This window comes from Protopterus annectens, chromosome 1.part1, assembly GCF_019279795.1.
Source record: "Protopterus annectens isolate FY-2018-M chromosome 1.part1, PAN1.0, whole genome shotgun sequence".
In the NCBI taxonomy this organism is placed as follows: Eukaryota; Metazoa; Chordata; order Ceratodontiformes; family Protopteridae; genus Protopterus; species Protopterus annectens.
In genome coordinates, this window is record NC_056726.1 from 805,238,984 (window position 1) to 805,260,162 (window position 21,179).

Genomic DNA, 21,179 nt, shown 5'->3' on the forward strand with positions numbered 1-21,179 from the left:
GAGGGATCGGCTCCGAACCCATCATTCAGAATGTAGGCGAGATAGGATCACATAACATCTTGGTTGCTTTACTGTATTGGATTGTATTCTCTTTTATTTAACTGTCCATCACATCTGAATGCACCTTAGGACTGCTACAAATTTTGTTGTACTTGTGCAATGACAATAAAGGAATCTTATCTTACCTCAGCTTCTCTATTTTTCAACTCCAGGAAAGTAGGAAATAGTTGCACAGTCTGCCTGACTACAGATTTGTGTGCATCACATTTAATCCCCAGCCATGCCTACTCGCCTTGGGGTATTTCAACACATTCCTCTGTACCTCACTCAATACCCAGCAATTGGGAAACTGCACAAAATCTACACAACCACAGCTTCAAACACATTTTAATCCCACGTAATATCTACTCGTTGGACGGCATCTATGCACTCATCTGTACCTCATTCAACAACCAGAAACTGAGAAACAGTAACAGTCTGCCCAGCCACAGTTCTGTGTACAGGATCCACAATTACCAGAAGAAAAGCTGTGCCAGGATTATAGGTGGCTGTGCCAACCACCACCAATCAAACTTAATTTCTTTACATAGAGCTGGAGCATTCCTCCCCAACCCCACACACACAATTAGAAGGCTTGGTGAGCATGCCTAACTGAAAAGGGATAACAAGAGACTTTGGCATATTAGGGAAATGTAACTGCAAGGTCAGTACATCAAAGATGTTGCCACAGAGTCCCTCCTCTTGTTAAGTAATATATGTGGGTACAATATTTGTTTAGGGTTTTCATACACAAAGCACCCCTAAACTGATTTAATGGAACTCATTGAGGCATTACATTTAAAAATCTGTCTAACCTGTACTCATGCCATCAAGACTCCATTCATCCATCCAGAACCCCAGTTCCTATTTTCGTACATTGGATGAGGGTGTCACATCAATGTGATTACCGTCTACAGCCAATGTTCACACTTTTATGTAGCTAGCCCTGCTGTGACTGTTCTTCAGTACCCCACACATGCACTCTCACCTATGGCCAATTTATTGTGTTCAATCCACCTAATGCATGTCTCTGGGATGTTGGAAGAAACTAGAGCAGCAGGACAAAACAGCATGCATACAGGGAAGACAATCAAATTCTGCACCACTGTGCCATCCTAAAGCATAAACTTATATCAGAAATGTTTAACATACAAAATGGCATCAAAATAATAATTTAAACAAAAAAATCATTCAAAATGTAATCCTGCTCCATCACCTTAAATAATCATAACCATAAAGGAAAAAGCTGCAATTATCAATAAGTTTTTGTGCCAAAACTTCTAAATAAAGCTTTTAATCAACAGAAAAAACAGACTATATTAACTCTTGGCTTTGGAAAAATGAGGTACTGAAAGGAACTGAACTAAAACAGCTTTAGCACAGAAACTCACCTAAACATTCACAAATGACCATAAAACACACGGAGTAAAAAGTCCCCATAAACCAACAATCAGTTAAAATAAACGGTAGAAGACTTATAATGAGTAGTCAAGTAAACACTCAAGCATAGCCCAAATTTCTAATCAGAAAAAAGAGAGTAAAGCAGCAGAATACACTACCCAAGCACTGGTAGAAAAAGCAGAGGGAGGAAATAAAAACCCATAACAGTTTTTTATTTGAGCTGATCCAGAGTAAAGAGCAGTCTTCCAAAAGATCTTTCTCTTACAATGGCACTAGAAAACTGGAAGTGTCCTATTTGTAGGTCTGTAAGGCAGTCCCTGTACTGCCAGTTGATTGGTTCATCACACTCACATACAGGTAGTGGGACGGACTCTGAGCTGTGGTAGACTGCCTGAGGAGGGTAAGCAGGGCTCTACCACCCAAATGCCAGTAAGGCAGTGGGTTTGTTGAATATCTACTTAAAGTGAAGCACTCAGATTTAAGTGAGCTCCTTGACAATATATACAGCCTCATTCTCATTATATACATGCACTTCCTCTAGTTTGAAGTATTCCTTAGTTACCTTGAATCCTAAAGTACCTACTACCACATCAGCATAGGACCACTTACCAACAAGTCTATAGCTACCCCCATGCTATAATTCCTGAAAAAAATTAATGAACGAATACCGTAATACATAAAGAACTGTGACCCTCTATCAAAAGCAAACACAAATTTCACCTAAACGTCAGCAGATTTACTGCCTTGTACTCTTTACTGAGTATGGACAATGGCATCCTAACTGCAGCCATATTTTTGACCTGCTTATTTGGTCTGCATTACAATTGAAGTTTACCCAGTTAACAGTGGCTATATAAAATAAAACAAATGGCACTTCATTAGTGGCAAAGGTTAATTAGCATCAGAGACTTTAGTGATGGAATGCTGTGGAACAGAAACTCACTGCATGAGCAAGGACATAACTTCTTTTGGATGAAGTCAGTGCTATTAATGTTTTTACATGCATTACAGTAGGTTCCACGACTTTCCCTTCCTTTTGGGAAGTTAAGATGTGGGCATAGGTAAGTCTACTGTTTTCCTGGTCTGTATTAACACACACTGTCTGGGCTGAAATGACGAGACTAGATAAATGGACTGGGAGCATTCAGTTTTTGCTGATATCATGTTATAGTATGGCTGCACATGTAGGAATTATTCCATTTTTTTCTCCACCTGAGGTGGGGATCAGCAAGAAAGCAATATGACTTCTTATTAATTTGGAATTCAGTGCTTTACAAAGGAAGGAGTCTTCTCTAGATGCTCCCATAAAAAGTTTCATTATACTAAAAAAAAGTTTATTTATGAATGCAAAAGTCAATAAAATATTAACTAAGTGGTAGCTTACTCTGCATATGGTTTGAAAGTGGTTAAAATGGGTAAAAAAATTGCAAGTAATGTTCCAATAGTTGTGGATAATATGGAAAAGCCAGTTAATAGCACAGTAGAAAAGAAGATGATGTATAATGTTCTCAAAGACATGAGGTGCAGCTGTTGCCAGTGATGTTGCAAAGGTGCAATTACAGGCACTTTTATTTGAAATGCAAAAAAGATGACGGCAAATCTGAGTTTAGAGCAGGAGAGACAGTGAAGTCAGTGAGTGACTGTACCATCTTGTGGACACCATCTTGGCAACAGAGTACAGAATGGAAGAGATATCATCTGCTCTTTTCAGACCAGGAAAGAGGATGTAACCTGCCATGATTCTTAAAATGCAACAGCCACTATGCCTCCTTTCATCAACAGAACTTGTTCCTGTCCCAAGAACTCAGCTGAGATGGATTCATCCATCAGCTAAGCTCTTTATGGAGGTACAATTAGAGCAAAACACTGAATTCTGAAGTCTGAGGAATGTGATGTCTAGAGAGTACCCCAGGTTATTCAGTATTTAGGATTTTTTTTTAACATTCATTGTACTGCACTGGGGGGTAAAGGATCCTTACAGAATTCTAGGAATGTTGAGAGTGCACACCTTTTAATCACTTCCACATAAGCTATAGTTTAGAATTGAAATGACAATCTCCAGGAAGCACTTGTTTGGTTTGCGCCTTTAAAACACATCTGACTGCAGCTTCAGGACATGCCTCCTTGAACTCAAATAGATTTAGGTGAACCAGCGCCAACTAAATGATGGAGATTAGGAGATTATGTAAATATTACTACAGTCAAAACTAGCATACTACCCAGATTATCCATGGTTTGTGATGTGTCTGTTGAATAAGGGTAAATTAGTAAGATGTTTGGAATTATTCAAGTGGTCACTGAGATTTGATTTACAGAAAAATATTTGGTCAGTTCAGAACTTCAGGCAGGTCATGATATGGAGCTGGGATAGGTGGAAATGCTATATGCAGATTTACATTTTAGGAGTAAATCTTTGACTCTGGAGTTTTAGCAACTGTTATTGAAAAAATCAGCAGGCATTTAAGCCAAATGAAGGTAGAGAGATGCACAGATGAAATCTGGGATTGCTGCTAGGCACTGAACAATGAATAGACCTTCAGAAATTTTGTGGGTCTTTCTGAGATGGTTTTGAGAGTTATATGCCCCAGCACAGCAGGTTTAGATGAAAGAAGAGCTATCTTTCTAAGGGCTTCATCTTACTACACTGGTGGATACAGACAGCAGAGTCTACTGGTCCTGACTGCACTTTGGATGCCAGATGCACTGTTGGACAAACAAAGAGGGAAATCTCCACCTTTAGAATTTAATTTGCAAGTGGGGAAACATCTGCTAACAATGTCATGCATGACCCTGAATAAAGTACTGGAGATCCTACGGATTTCCAAGCTCCTTGTGTGAAGGCTGTTACAACGGTTACTCCAAAGGGGTGCAAGAATTTATAAAGCAGTTGGGTTCTTATAAGCCCATTTCTATCTTTAAATATGATTATCCCAGGCTCGCACCAGTGCTCTCATGAATCATTTGGATTCGTGTGGTTTTATTAGCAGTCAACACACTTTAGGTAATATTAGTAAAACTATTTTTATGAGACAGGAGGCTCACAGGTCTGGCAATCCTTTGTTAAAGGTCAGCTTGGAAGCTGATAAGGCATATGATACAGTAAAAGGCACCTGTTTGCTTCAAATCTTGGAGGCGTTTGGGTTTCACAGGTTGGTACTAGGCTATCGGCCCTAGGGCCTATACAAGCCTAGCCATAACAATTCCCTGGCTATTTCTTCCCACACTATTTACTTCTCCGGACCCCTGTCTAGCAGGGTGATTGACGTTTCTTCAAAGACTTAACTAGCTACTATCAAATATTTATCAGGATTTGAGAGGGGCCCAACTAAAATAAATGCAGATCTTTCATAATTTTTTCAACAGTGAAAAGGCACCTGTCATGGATGAACACACTCATAGGTTCATAGGCATGTACTAGGTTAATGGCCATGGAGCCATTACAAATGTAGCCAATAGGATTACCCTTGCATCGTGCCACCCAAACTTAGTTCCCAGTGCCTCTGTCAAGTAAAACCACAGGAGTGATCCCTGGGGTGAATTTTCTATTTCCCATCCATTCATCAAGATTTCTCTTGAAGAGGGCCAGTGAGGTGTTCTGCTTGACATGTATGGGAAGTCTATTCCATAGCATGGGTAGTCCCTTTGGTTATGAACCTGTCCCTCCAGCATGTTCTGTTGATTTAGCAACGTGGTTGAGGTCTGGGTTATGAACCCGTCCCCTTCCAGCATGTTCTGTTGATTGTGGCAATGAGGTTGAGGTCTCTGCAGCATGTGGTGCAGAGGGACTGGGATTTCTTTAAATGCAACATTTCTAACAGAACTGGGTCAGACATGGCTTTGCAAGTCAAGCAGAGTTCGCCTCTAAGAAGGTGATATGAGACAGAGAATAGTTGAGAGTTTTTTGAGTCTGTTCATATAGGACAAATGTTTAAGGCCTAGGATCTTCTTTATGAGGTACTTTTGCAGCCTCTCCAGTTGTTGCAGATGTTTAGTGAGGTACATGCCAAATGGGGCATTGTACTCAATGATTGGCCTAATGAGGGAAGAGTAGAGGGAGACAATGAACTCTTTCTTCATGGAAGCAAAACCCTTAGTAATGAGATGTGCCATACATAAGGACTTTCTAACCACAGTGGCAATGTGGTGGTCAAAAGAGAGGTTGCTCTCAACCTGTGTTCCAAGATCTCTTACAACGCCTTCTGCGTTCAGTGGACTACCATCAATGTGGTAATTCTCAGGAACCGGGTTTCTCCCAAAGGGGATGACGACACATTTTTGGCATTGAGCTTAAGGCTATGGTTCTGACACCAGTCTTTGGTCTCAGTGAGGCCTTTCTGTAGGATGTCAACATCACTTGGGGAGTTAATAACTCCCAACTTGCAATCATCTGCGAACTTTGTCAGCCAGAGTCCCTTCGTGTTGGCCTGGACTTCAGAGAAGTAGATACCAAACAGGAGAGGACCCAGGACCGAACCCTGTGGGACTCCACTCGTGACTGGTCAGCAGTCTGACTTGGAGTCAGCTACGTTCACACTGTGGGTTTTACCTGTGAGCCAGTTTGCAACCCACCTAGTAATATAGGGATTGATGCCTAGCTTAGTGAGTTTTTCTACGATTCCTGAGTGGGGAATGGTATCAAAGGACTTGGCCAGATCAAGGTAGGCTGTATGAACCACCTTGCCTTCATCCACAGCTCTGGTGACTGACTCAAAGAAGATGACCAAGTTGAGCAGGCATGATCTACCCTTCACAAAACCAAAATGTGTGGGATCCAGAGTTTGGAGATTCCCTATATTCTTGTTTATTAGGTCCATGATGATGCATTCCATAGCTTTGCATAACAGACTCGTCAGGCTAATGGGGTGATAGTTGCCAGGGTCTGTAGTCGCTCCTCCTTTTTGGAGAGGGATGACTGTAGCAGTGCACCATTCAGTAGGGACAAAGCCTGAGGTGAGGCTGTGATTGAATAAGGCACACAGGTGAGGTGCCAGTTCACTCTGTAGTCCATGTAGAACACAGCCAGGGATATTGCCAGATCCCATAGAAGCTGTATTTTTGGCCTTGGACAATGCTGTTTTAACCTGTGCAGCAGTAATACTGGGTGCCTGGCAATCTACTGGTATTGTGACTGGTCCTTTGGGGGGAGGGGTAAAGTTGGCACTGAATCTGTCAGCCAGTATATTGGCAATATCTGTTGGCTCGGTATAGGAAGGACCATTGTGCAGTAGCTCAGAGTAAATCTAGGTATTGCCGTGGAGATTCTTTAACTATAGAAGGCCTTGTGGTTGTCTTTGCTATCTGCTGTAATTCTGTTTTCATAGCTAGCTTTAGAGGATTTGATGAGGGATCTCAACTTTTTTGAGGCTGATAAGGGAGTTTTTCCAGTCTTGGGACTTCACCTTATACCACATCAGTTTCCTCCTTCTGTTGTAGAGTTTGTTTATGGCAGGGGACCGCCAGATTGGCTTTCTTTTTTTGGAAGTGTGTCTTGGTTCTATTGGGTGTGGTGAGATCCATGCATTTGTGTATGTGTTATGTACAGTGCATTGGTGTATGATTCGGCGGTCACGCAAATATTCTCCATTTGCATGGGTGCCATGAAGTTTGCCACCTCTGTTTTTAGGAGTCCAAAGTTAGCTTTGGAGAAGTTTTTCATGGTGGTTACATTTGCAGGGGGGGGATGTGGATTTCCAAGGTGATTAGTTTGTGGTCGGATCTAACCAGGGAGGAGTTGACTATTGTTGTAGGCAACAGTCTCCTATGTTAGTAATGACCAGGCCAAGGATGTTGCTACCTCTAGTGGGGGTAAGAATGAGCTGATCCAGGGCATTGGAATTGATGAATTCCAGAAAACGTTGGGCAAGTGTATTGGTACACGAGTAGTTTTCCCAGGTAATGGAAGGGTAGTTGAAGTCGTCCAGTATGAGAGTGATAGGGTGGGACCCTAATATTCTCCAGGGTGCTTAGGAACATAGAGTGCGAGTCTTGGGACATGGTTGGGGACCTATAGCAGGCTATGACTTTAATCGCTGTCTTACCTAACGTTAGTTGAACCTGAAGTATCTGAGATGTTTTATGCTGGGCTACCAGTCTGGAGGTGTGCGCATCCAGCTTCAGTTCAATTTCTGGGGCCTTCTGTTATCTTCCCCTTTTTTGGGGCCTTTGGTGGATGCATTATGTATTTTCCCAATTTTTGATATGGATGTAGCAGGTCAAACGGTGAAGTTATCTTTGTATGCAGATCATCAGTCTACTTGTGCAACCTGGAGGAAGGTTTGCTTAGTTTATTTAATTTTTAGGATTCCTCTGGGAAGTTTCAGATTATAACAAATGTATTAAAAACTGATGATGGCAACATTTTTGTCCTCCATGTTTCTATGAGCCCGATTCACCTTGTTGTTTGGTGCAATAAAGTGATTAAGTACTTGGGGATATGGGTGGCTCCCAAGGTTCATGGTTCTGTGGTGCACATTCTCAAAACCTTATTGCCCCTCTCAATAGCATATGTTTTTTGTGTCCCTTTCCTTTATTACCCAAACAATATTTTTGCTGTGTTAAGTACGACAGTTATGGATTTTTATAAGGGAAAATTTAAAAAATGACAGCCGAGTGTGATAAACTAGTCCTATCAAAAGAGAAGGCCTTATCTAAAGGAGGAATTTCAATACTACTGCTGACCTTCACAGTTAAGGTTGTTCCATCTGTGGAGTGTTCCAGACCCGGTTTTCACATGGAAGGGTTTGAGAATGTCTACTGAACTCAAAAAATGGGAACCACTATAGTAAATATTTTGGCGTGAGTAAGCAGGAGCCTGTCTGTGGTTTCTAATGAGCTCTACCTGACCTTTAAAAGTATTGGAAGGGGGACCCTAACAGACTTCAGCAACTCCTACTGAGTGCAAGCAGGCAAAGTTACATAACACAGAGCAACTGTCCCAAGTTTGTTTGAGCCACAAGCAGCTGAATTTGCACTTTGTTAAGACGGATCAAAGACAGCAGAGCTCAAGTCTCTCCTAAATGACTACATTAACCTACAGGGCCCCGACTAAGACATTTTGAGAGGATTAAGTGCAGTTTGTCACAGGACCAGATGGAACCTCAGTGGATAGATGCTTGAGGTTAGGTGAAGTCGCTAGAGTTACAAGAAACTAGTTAATAAATTATATTGGCAGGTAATTCCGGAGAAGAGTGATGTTTCTTATGTTTAGTATACAAGTATTCTATACCACTTCACAGACTGCAACTTTTTTAGTAGAGAATGCCTCATTTTATACAATGGCAATGATGCAAGCTATACTTCTGAATGTTTTTCCAGAATTTTGGAGGTGTGGGTCTCTGACTGGTGAGGTCTGGCTTCACATCTTTTGGGAATGTCCCCGTCTGTCAGAGTTCAAATCTTAGTTATGTGTACTTGTGGCAGACTTCTCCTGTGCGCAAAAGTCACTATCATTTCATGCGTTTTATTTGGGGTTACTGAAAAAGGAAAGTATATAAGACATGAGCACTCTAACATTACTGTTGTTGCATAAAAACACAATCACAAAACCCTGGGAAACACCTAATGTGCCTGAAATAATGTATTTGCATAGATTACTGGGTGAGTTAGAGGTAGTAGAACCTCTCAAAAAGATTTCTGTTACAGAAACTGCTAAATGGCTCCCACATTTAAAAAGGTTCAATAAGGATACTTGAGCCAAATTATATGGACAAAGTTACAATGATGGAAAAAATTAACAGGTAACCTACATTCCACATTCAGCCCCATGAACAGCTGCCACCATTCACAGTTTACTAGAACAGTAGGGAATGGAAGTGTACTGCCAGACTTTTCTTTTCATATCAGATGCACATATTCATATATACAAACAACTATTACCAATTTAATCTAGACAATCCACCTACCCAAGTCTTTAAGAAACCAAAGTACCACAGAAAACACAAGTGAACACAGAGGGGATATGCAGACCCCACACAGAAATCACCCCAGCTGAGAAGTGACTCAAAGAACCTCTTGCTGTGATATGACAATGCTACTCACTGAATCCACATTAAGTGAAATGAAGACAGTATATTTCCTGTATGAGACACATTTTGGTTAAGGAATAGCCAGGTACAGAATTGACTTCCTGTAAACAATGCACTTTTTATCTTTACAAAGGTCACAGTATCAGAAGTGGACATTCGCTATTTACAGTTATGTTTGTTCAAGGAAAGATAAGAAATATCCCCTATGGGTACTTATCTAGCCTTCTGGATTCAGGTCCACCAACAGCCTGATGATGCCATGAAATTTTGTTGTGCATAATACTGCATAACAAGAAAGAGCTGAAGATGGCATAGGTCAATGTACCTGTTATCACTGATGTCACTGCACAGTGGCAGAAGGATGTCTGCTGAAGTCCTGGAAAGGAAGGTAGAGTTTTGGAAAATGGGCCAGCCAGTGGAGATGCCTGCATGCAATGAATCCCAAAAATTATGTCAGCAGCAGTGAATACTGTGGGGAACACCTATTTGATGTGACTGCATATTGTTTTATTTAAACATACTGTTTCTTGTTGAGAAAAATTGGTGCAATAAAAAAAAGGCAGCCAAGGTTTAATTAGGTTCTGAATTGCAGCCCTAGAGAATGGTTAAGATTCTGGACCACATGATTGAAAAGTGGAAGGACATTCTTACTTCTTGGCACAATTAGCTTGACTGGAAGAGCCACAGCAAAAGAGGATTACAGTGATACCTACTGACAGACTGTCAAAAAAGATTTTCCCAACATACTGCAGACACATTTCAGACAGATTCTGACAGCACCACTCCTCTGAATCTTGGATCCAATTTAGGAGCTGGTTCATCAGTACTTACTGGGTGAATGGTGATCAAATGATTAGACCCCATAAACCTTGCAGCAGCCTAGAAATGTTCCTCTGGATGACTAGTAGCAAGCCCTGTGGATAATGTTAAAGTGTACTGGGTAGCTCCAGTCACTGATGAGTCCTTTGATGAGGGGCAGTTCAATGAGCCGTTAAAGGATCAGTCACCTTTGAACAGATGACCTGTGGAATAATATACACACATTTGTGGCATTCCTCTTATAACACTTGGGAGTGCAAGCACCTCCTCTTCTTTGGAGGAAGATATCACCAATAACACAAAAAGTTCTACTTCTTCCTCTTAAAGATAGCTGTAAAGCATTACTGTCCACCAATACAACATATAAACTAAACTTCTGCAAACATACTATAAAAGTAGAGTATACTCCTTGCCAAGACAGAATAAACACAAACTGTGTTCATCTGGTGGTACTGTTTTTGGCTGCATTTACATCTGTGGAAAAATGGTTTGCTCATCATGCTTTGATGGGTAAAACAGCCAAACCAATGCTGCTATACGAAGTGACTTTTTAAGCAAAAATAACTATGCAACTGAGATGAGAATTTGAAAAAAAATGTCAACCACTAGTAAAGTTATAAGGGTACACACTTGTCAAAGAGATCAGTGGAAAAAAATTGGAATAAGAGAGTATACTACTACTTTTTTGCAACAGTTGTCTCCTCACAGATGAGCATCAGTTGCACCCAGGTCTACTGGACCTGCCTTAACCTCTCCTGGACTATACCAGATCTATGTAAGGGGACGGTGAGAAGACTGAAGATCTTTTTAAAGACACAGGCAAACATGCATTAACAGAAAAGAAATCAAACCATTTTAACATTTTTCCATTTAAATACAATATACATCACATATATTTTCTTCGCTACTATCATCAGTCCAACATACAAAACATTTCTGAATTCCTGCCTTCCCTTAAACTCCACTCCTTCTGAAACCAGGAGTACAGTTTTCTAAGTGCAGTGTTTCACAGGCGCCTTAGAAGCTGGTTCAAAAGGGGCCACCGTGAGCGTCTCTAAAACATAGTTCAGGTCCCATGATAGTGGAACGGGTTTCCTGGGGGGCCTGAGATGCAGCACTCCCTTTAGGAATAACTTTGCAGGCAATCGAGATGCCAAAGGGGGATCCAGAGTCAGACAATCTGAAATAGCAGCAAGATTAGCAGGCGTATACCAATCCTGTCTACAACAGTTCACACAAGTATGACAGTACCAAGAGAGCATCACCCTGAAAGGGGTCCAACTACCTTTTTAGACACCAGATGGAAAATCTTTACCACTTAGACAAGTACATTCTCCTGGTATTAGGTTTTCTGGCCTCCTGCAGGATTGTGAGCATGTCCTCATTGTAAAAGTATCTGTAAGGGATCAGAATTCTATCACCCACAGGGTAAGGTTCAAAGACTGTAGCGAAGGATGGATTAGGGATCCCTTGTCTTGTGTGAGAAGGTCCACTCTGTGGGGTAACTTGTGGTGACTGCCCCTGGCTGAACGCAGAAGGAAGGGGAACCAATGCTGTCTTTGGCCAAAAGGGAGTCACCAGCAAAATTGTTGATTTGTTCTGCTGGAAGTGGCAAGGGAGGGATGCATATAGAAAAATTCTCTTCCAGGAGATTGAAAAGGCATCTATTTCCCTTGCCGAGGGACTGGGTAGCCTGGTGCAAAATAATGGAAGCTGTCTGTTCAGAGGGGAGGCAAACAGATCTGAGCTGTACCACATTTGTGGATTATTTCCAAGAACACATCCCTGTATAACATCCATTCGTGGGACTGTGAGACATGGACCTGCTCAAGGCGACTGCCTGGGTGTTCTGATCTGAAGGGATATATACTGCCTTCACAGTGACCTCTGCTGGGTCACAAGCTCCTAGACATGAAGAGCTAGTCTGCATAGCAAGAAAGATTTTGTTCCCCCTTGTTTGTTCACATACCACAGACCTGTAGTGTTGTCTGTAAACAATTTTAGGGGGCCATGCTTCAGGGTATGTTGGAAAGCTTTCAGGGCCAGAAGAATTTCTTTTATCTCCCTGATACTGATATGCTCCTGTCTTATGGATGCTGATCAAGTGCCCTGTACTCAGAGAGCCCATGGCCGCACCCCATCCCAGATCTGAGGCATCTGTGTACATCTCCTAAACTGGCAAGGGTGCCTTGTAAGGGGAGCCCTGGACTGAAGGTCACGTGATTCAACCATCAGATGATCTATTTCCTGAGACAAGGAAGGAAGGGGATTTTGTACTCCAGGGGGTATGAATGTTGTGTCTATATGGACCTTAGGTACCACTGTAGTTTCCTCATGTGGAGCCTTGCCAATGGCAACATAGGAATAGTTGATGTCATATGACCCAGAAGCCTGAGGTACTGCCTGGCAGTCAGGGCTGTAACTTGATGGACAGAGACCAGGCAGTGCTTTAAATTTTCCACTGTTTTAGGTGGCAGAAAGGCCCTCATGACATCCGTCTTTATCCTGCACCCGAGTAATAGTTGGTCTTGAGAGGGGTTCATGTTGGACTTTGAGTAGTTTATCTAGAAACTCAATACTTGCAGGACTGAAAACAATGTTTGTAAATAGCACTGCAGGGTTTTGAGACATTCTGCCTGGATCAGTAGGTCATCCAGGTTAAGGGAATATTTGAATCCCTTGAGTCCTGCAGTAGGCAATCACTGGTGCCAAGCACTTGGTGAAGACCCTTGGTGCTGTAGAAAGTCCAAAGGGCAAGGCAGAGTATTTAAAGTGTGAGGAGCCCACAGAGAAGCATAAAGATCTCCTGTAGTTGGGCCTTATGGGGTGTGCAGGTAGGTATCCTTGATGTCCAAAGTGGTTACGAATGCCTGAGGTAAAATCAATGGGAAAAAGGTCTGCAGAGTAAACATTCGGAAGGTGGGCACTTGCAGGAAAAGATTGAGGTGGGAGAGATCTAGGTTCGGTCTCCAGGGACCATTCTTTCTTGGGACTAGGAAGAGTGTTGAATAGAAAACCCTTCCCTTTTCTGACATACGGACATACTGGATTGTTCCTTGGCAAGAAGACCGTCTGACTGGTTGAAAAAGAGGGAGCTGGACTTTGGGTGGCTGGGGAATGCCCCTCAGAGAAGGTGTTGTGATCCATGTCATGAAATAACCCTTTTCTATGATGGATAGGACCCACCTGTCTGAGGTAATGTTTTCCCAAACAAGGAGATAGTGAGAAAGCCACAGGGATAGGGAAATGGTATTGAGAAGTTTGAGCAGTAATGGCAGGTAGTCACAGACTATATGCACTGCCCTGAAACTGAGGCTTCTGAGCCGGGGTCTGAGCAGGTCTGGAAGGAGTTTCTTGCTTCCTGGTGCTGCTTCTGCCCCTGGAAAGAGGTGGTGGGGCAGAATGTCTTCTTATAAGTTGCGTTCTTTGGGATAGGAGAAACAAACAGGTGCTTCAGGTCCTGTAAATCAGGAATCTTAGACAAAAGCTTAGTGGCCTGGCCTAACAGGGCTACAGCATATTTTGACATATGGGTTTGGTAATTTACTAACCTGACTGCCAGGGCAGCTGAGGTATAAACCTTTTTGCTGAGGCGCTCCATGGCCTTACTGTCCTTATCTGGAGGGAGAACTGAGGTGGAGGGAAGCAGTTTAGAAAGCTTATCAGCTGAAACTGATACAGTGCTAGGGTCTGCAATAGGGCATTTAATAAGAAATTTGGCCCTCTCAGGCCTTCAAGGGGCAGGGGGCTCTGAATCAGGGTTTACAGAGGCTGCATTAAAAGCATCCAAAAATGCTGGCAAGACTGGAGGGATAGCTAAAGGAGCAAGAGTGTCCATTTGCAGACGTTCGTAATACCTTTTTTGTACTTCTGACATCTCAGTTGAATTCCACTTAAACTCCCTCATTTTGGAAATGGTCTCCTCAAAGGTGAGGTCCTCACCTGGAGAGTGTCTCTCATCAGAATCCTCCTCAGGGGAGGCACAACCAAGGGGGGACAGAAACTGAGACACATAGGACAGACAGTCCTCTAAAGTGGAGTCAGAGGAATCCTCAACTTCAGGTGGAGAAATATCTTGAGCCTGAAGCATGGGGCTAATTAAGGGGGAAGCCACTGCGGAGGATGAGGGTGTAAGCAGGCCTAACAGCCCTGAAAGCATTGAAGAGGCTCTGAGAAAAGGCCTGCCAGTCTGGTTGGCTCTCTGCAGGAGGAGAAACATGTTTTGACTTCTGCTTTCTTTTCAGTGAAGGTCTAAAGGGCATATGGCCAAGGTAGGCCTAGAGACACCAGGTTCTGTAGCAGAGGAAGGCTCCGTCTGGATGGCCGGTACAAGCTGAGGTTCCCACTCACTGGCAGAAGCTGACATCTGGGATACCTCCACAGATGTGCCTTCTGTTCTGGGTTCTGCAGCTTCACAATGGTACCCGCTATACCCATATCAGTGGTTTCTGAGCATTCCTCCAGGCTTACGTCGGCCACAGGAGGGACGCTGGGTGGAGGAGGTGCAGCAACAGAATCAGGCCTAGCAACTTTGGCCTTTTACTTAGGTGGCTCGACAGGCTGACCGGACAAGCCCTTCATAGCTAAAGCCAAGTGTTTAAGATGCTGATTCTCCAAATATATATTGAGGGGCTGCAGGTGGCTGCATAGGGTCTTAGGGAAGAAGCAAATCCAAAATCCACAGGGTACATGGAGAAAATGGAGTAATCACTTAATAGTGAATACCAGCAAACTTCGCCAAATAAAACAAAACACTTTATTAACGCTTAACACAGTTCAATGCGTTTTCTTCCAATACATAGGACTTCATCAGATATAAGAAAACTCCCTTCCTTCAGTTTAAATAAAGTCATCTCCATTAAGCTCACCCCCTAATTATCAGTTAATTACAAGAAATGCACATAACTCCATTCCAGTTGTAAAATCATCACTCAGAGGAAAACCACTTAAAATAGGTGGTACAAACAAGTAAAAATGTCAAACTATCAATAACATTATTTAATGGTTAAAAGAAGTTTTGAAAATTGAAAGAGGTACCCCAAACTTAGACCAAACCCTAAAATTCTTAGGTAAAATTCCATCCATTCCATACCAAAAAGTAATGGAATAACACTACCCTCTGGTGGTTAGAATTATACCTAGAGAAAATATGTGTTAGAAACTTTAAAGTCTTGCTGCTCTGAGTTTTAAAACCAGTGCCAATGGGACCTGTTCATTTACACCTGGACTTCTATTTGCCTCTAGAACTAGTTGCCAAAATAATTCACAGTATTCAATTCTTGTCTCATGGTCCTCCCTTAAGATCCTGTTTAACTTCTTCCAGCACAAAATATATAAATGATGCATTTTGACAGACCTGGGTGTGTTTATAGAACACATTTTTTCTCTACTCAATGTCATTCAGATGTTCATAAATTCTCCTTTTTAATTTTCGTACAGTTTTTCCTATGTAAAATACATCACATTTTTTATATAAGGCCAAATAAATCAATCCACTACTATTACAGTTAGAATAAATTTCTCCTATAATCATTCTATCCCTTCCCCTCAGGTATACTGTTTCTCAATTAACTATGTAGGGGCAGCACTGGGGGCATGTTCCACATTTAAAAGTATCCATCCTTCTATTACATTCTTCCTTCCATCTATTATTCTCCAATATTTCTTTGATATTACTATACTTTTTTATATACAAAACTAAGAGTTTCCTTAAATAGTTCCTACGGGTCCGGGTAACAAGCAAAATTTCCCAGTTTTTCTTAATAGTTTCCCTAATAATATAAGTATCACTATTAAAATTCATCACCTATGAGCCTTTATGGTCAACATTCCTATCATCTTTTTTATGGTTTTGTATACTGGCTGGAAATTCGGGGTAGCTGGACAGGATAACTCAGAGTTTGGAATACTGCAACATGAGAACAGAAGGACACAAATCCAAGAAAGATGAACAAGAATACATACTAAATCATGTGCTACTTACACCATGCTACTTAACAAATCACCAGCTGCATTTAGATGTAAAATATAAATACAAAAAATATATGAATGACAGACCAAATCAGTATATCTTTAAAAGATATACTCCAGAAAGTGAACCCCATTTGCCCTGATTTGCTATCCATGTGAAGCATATAGCTGTCTGCGCACACATTAATTTTTCTAAATGGGAAGTATGGTATAAACAATAAATATGTATCAGTAATGAACTATGATAAAGACAACATGCCCTTTTAACAGTTAAGCAAACTTGTTCATCTGCTCTGAAGTTATGAACCACCAGCATTCAGTATAATAATACTAAGTGTTTACAATTGTTTGTATACACAATGACTTGGTGCTGGATCTTCCCCCAACAAAACACACACACAACTCAAATTACCTGAGAACTTGAAGTGGCATCCTCTGGCTTTTTGTCATCTCGAATACGCAGAAATCTTGGAAATCTGAGAGAGATGCCCTTTTCGTTATCCACCTAATAAAAAGTAAGAGAAGACCATACTCTGGTGATCTGAACTGCATGACAGAATGCACTTACTGTACTGTCAGGATCATGGAAAAGCATTACCAGTAAGAAAAATGCACTGCGCTTTATACTCCATTAAGAAAAGAAGTTGAACTTGTAATAATAGATGCATACTAAGTTTATAATTTAATCTGCAAGTAAGTTTTCTGTAGTGGGGAATTTGTAGATTTTTCAGTTCCAATATCCACAGATAGCATTTTTTTGGGAGATATTCTTCCTGATGTATTCTATAGCATCATACAAAGGCCTAGAGTAACGTACCTAAAAGATAATTATTGCAGCCTGATCCCACAAATGAATGAGCACAACCTTTAACACAAAAAACAGTGTCATATAAAAATGTAATTATGCATTTGCCCAAATTAAAGCAAATTCATCTGCAGAATGAAAAGGCTTATCAGACATAAAACAATGAGAAGGTAATAAGTACACATAGCTGAAGGCTTCCTTGCACATAAACTCATACAATGAGTAAATATCTGACTCCAGAAACCTTCTACAGTTAAGTTAAATTTCACAAAAAGCCAGAACCAGAAAGGTAAGGGCTCCGAAAGGAAGTCTTAAAATAACAAAGTGCTAAGAGCCTAACTCGAGGCATCACAGGTGCAAGAACACCTCAAAAGTGTACCTCATCATGAGAAACATTTCAAGTTTTATAACATTAAATGTTCCAAGCTGTTCCACACTGAAAAGGTCTGTCATACATTTATTGCTAAAAATTGTTTAACAGAAATGTAAATGTTCAGGCATACTAATTCATCCAAAGAACGTCTTCTAAATAGAAAGAAACCTATATTAACCATGACATGTGCATCTTCGCTGAAGTTATTTTTGCTCATTTATTCCATGTTGTTCAAAGCAGTGTTGTCCATTTTGGAAATGGAAGATTGAGAGCTATGGATCCAATAATCTTTGATAAAAACATGAAATGATGAGCAAATTAACGCAGGCCAATGTCTGCACTGCAGACATTTTTGAAACAAGTACAAAAAGCAGCCATACTCCTGTTAAAGCTATTTCAACCAGCAACATTTATCGACTTGTGCTTAGCTGCCCCAATGGCAAAACATGCACAGTCAATGCAAACTCCTTTACTGGAGTAAAGGAGATGGCTAGTTGTTTTGTCTAACTATACACAAGTACAGTGTTTAGTAGAAACTGCACATCCAGTGTACAAAACTTTTTTCCCCTTCTTTGCACTGTGCTCCTGGGAAAGAAAAAAAGACAATGGTATAGTTCTGATAATGCTTTCAGGAGATTCAAAGACGGTTCTAATACACAACTGAGAAAGAAATGTGGTTTGGTAATGTTTGTTTGTCTTTTCGGCTTTTCCCGGTTAGGGGTCGCTATAGCGGAACTCCGGTCCGCTAATGATTGGCAGTAGATTTTTTTTTTATGGTGCCGAGTTGCCAGACCGATGCTCAACCTTCAGCGAAGGCACGCCCATTCACGCATGTCTTTCGGAGGCCACTCAACCATGGGGAGGACATGCAGACTCCACACAGAAGGCACTCCAGCCATGAATCGAACAGGAGAACCTCTTGCTGTGATGCAACAACACTACTGCTGTACCAGTGTGGTTTGGTAATAAGTGGCAGAAAAGCTTTGTAGAAGACTAAGCAGGATTCCCTAAAAACAAAGGCCTGCATCTCAGAAAAACACTGAGCACTGATGAGGGCCACCAAGAAAAGCATCCTCCAAAAGACAAATATGCACCATAGAACCAACTGGCACAAAAAGAGACAGGTAATCCTGTCAGTCAGTAAAAGTTCAAAACCCAGTGACAAGAAAGGTTGTTGAAGAAGCAGATGCAGATTTCACTCAAGTAACTGAAAAACTATCGGGTACTACACTATAATTCTGGTTTCCAAAATGCCAAAAATGGGCAGAGAAGTCAGAGGACTTTCATCACAGTAGTCCTCAGAGTCCTGCTCCCCTAGGCCTCTTAAAGAAGACAAGGGGGGCAGGAACAGAAACTCCTGAGGGGACTTCAAAGCCATTAGTGCATTTAACAACCCCTGTGTACAATCTTGCTATTCACAGAGAATCCTTAGGAACAGGGGAAATATGTTTTGTTTTTTGCTTTTTTCAAAGGAATGTCAGCCTTACAGATTTTAGGAGGTTTGGACCTTTGCCAACACTCAATCAACATAGTCGGAATCTCTTTCCAAACAAGAATCTGTGTAACACCCCTTGGTCCCTTGGATATGATCTGCTATGGTTCCACCTCAACATCCAAGACGGACATCTGCATAGCCCCCCCTAAGGACATGCAAGAAGCTGGATCAATGCCAGCCTCTGAAGCAGTTGTGGCACAGGAATCAGATGGAAGAACTGGATGTTCGTCCAGGCTTTCACCAGCCTCAAGAGAGATGTCCAAAGAATTTGGTACAACAGCCGAATCTGACCTAAATTGTTTGGTCTTCTTCAAAGCAGACAGCGGACCCACAGACCAGGATGATTCTGCCACTGCATCCTGTGCCAACAAGTTAAGACACTGGTTCTCTAGGTAGATAGACAAGGAAGAGAGAGAGAGAAAGAGTTTTAAGGACAAATGCTTGACAAATCGGGCATATGTATGGTCATGAGAAGCACCTAAGCAAAACAAACACTGCTCATGACAATCCTTATGGGGAATCTGTCTCCCACACTGATATTTTCCCTTTCTGGATGACATGGAGCTTGACAACAAAAGCAAAGAAAACAAGGATAAAATGAAAAATCCCAATGGGGCACTTATGTGAAACAGATCTTTAACCAGCAGACAAAGGTGTGTACAGATCGATGATTGAAGATGGCATTCAGACTGGCGGTAAAGTAGTTCTGAGGAGGGTGCGCCCATACATCACCTTTATCTCCTATGCTGTGAGTTGGGAGTGTACATGTGATGTACGATGTCCTTAAAATCCTAAGGCTTTGGTAGGATGGCCAGATGTTGGGCTGCCTTGGCAGGGGATCCCTCGAGTAAGAAATACTGCAACAGTGATATACTGTGAATGCTGACTCCATCTGTTCCATAAGTAGCACTACAATTTCCTCATCTGTAATTGTGCTAGTAAGACTATATAAATGCATGGAACAGTGTACTCCAGAACCCTGAGAAACTTCCTTGCCATGTCTATATCCTTCCTCTACGGTTGCCTGGAGAAAGAGGGACAGGGAAGAGTACTTTGTCCTCTACGAAGAAGGTCCTCTATTTCTATGTTCAACATTGTCCCCAAAACACTATCTTCCCTGGGGTCAAGTCTGAATTTGGGAGGTAGAGAGAGAAAGACTCTGAAAACATTCCCGGATGAAATTCAAAGCCCGCTGAAATTCCAACATGGAATTTTCTTGAATATTCTTGCCATTCAGGTGGAAGTAGATGTGGATTACCTTTCGTAATATGCTATTACTGGAGGAAGGCACTTTGTAAAAACCGCAGCTGCAATAGACAAGCCAAAACGGAAAAAGGTGAACTGGAAATAGTTGATCCTGCTTTGAATCTTATAAACATTCAGTGGACCCTGGCAATGGAAAACTGTAGGTAGACATCTTAAGTCCAGGTGGACAAGAAAGCCCTGAGGAGATAACACAGGTAGACTATCATGAAGTATCAGCATTTTAAATTTTGAGTAGTTCAGAAACTTGTTTAGTTAACAAAAATGGGTACCATGCGTCTTCTTTTCCAGGCACAAACAGCAGCCTTGATTAAAATCCTGAGTTTTCTTCTCCTTCTGGTACCTTCTTCAGGGTGCACCCCCCACACACTGTTCTAGCAGGTCCTACAACAGAGACAGGAGAAGAATGATGCATCCTTTTGGTACTTGGTTATAGTTTACATCTTCTTAGGATGTTTAATACCCATATATCCAGAGTAATGGCTTCCCATTCTTTCAAAACAGTACTGAATATACTCCTATCCTCCACAGAGGAAGAGAAGGTAGATGACCCAGGTTTGAGTATGGGAAGGGTTGGAGTGGGATTTCTGGGAGGAGAGGAGGGGGCAACTTAGATGAGTCATAGTTGTTCTCTCTGGAGGATCATGGCCTTAACAGGCTCGGGTTTCTTTTTAGACTTTGCTTTCCATTCTTTTCTGTACCTGGACCCCTTTCCCTCGTCAGACTTGCCCTTATTTTGTTTTGAGTGAAGAAGCCAGGCCTTAGGGGATAATCCCAGTTGAACTCAGGTGCCTGAGAATGAAAAGGCTAATTCCACAGTCCTTCCTTTTTCCTCCAGTCTTTTAAGGGCACTTTCAGCATGGGGGTCCCAAAAAGAGTTCCTTTCTCAGGGGTGTATTTAGGAGCTCTGCATTTGCATCACATAGAAGGGTTTGTTTCCAAAGCCAGTCATTTCTGCAGAGAGACGACTGTTGCTGCTGCCCTTGTTGC

At 41.7% G+C, this 21,179-nt stretch overlaps 1 protein-coding gene across 1 annotated transcript in view; it reads right to left on the minus strand.

Moving 5' to 3' along the window:
* Positions 1-21,179, minus strand: part of LIG1 (DNA ligase 1) — a gene marked incomplete in the record, with an annotated part of 1,422,011 nt that overhangs the window by 17,722 nt on the left and 1,383,110 nt on the right. Inside the window, 1 exon segment of the mRNA XM_044078332.1 lies at positions 16,666-16,758. Coding sequence (XP_043934267.1) covers positions 16,666-16,758 — 93 coding nt within the window.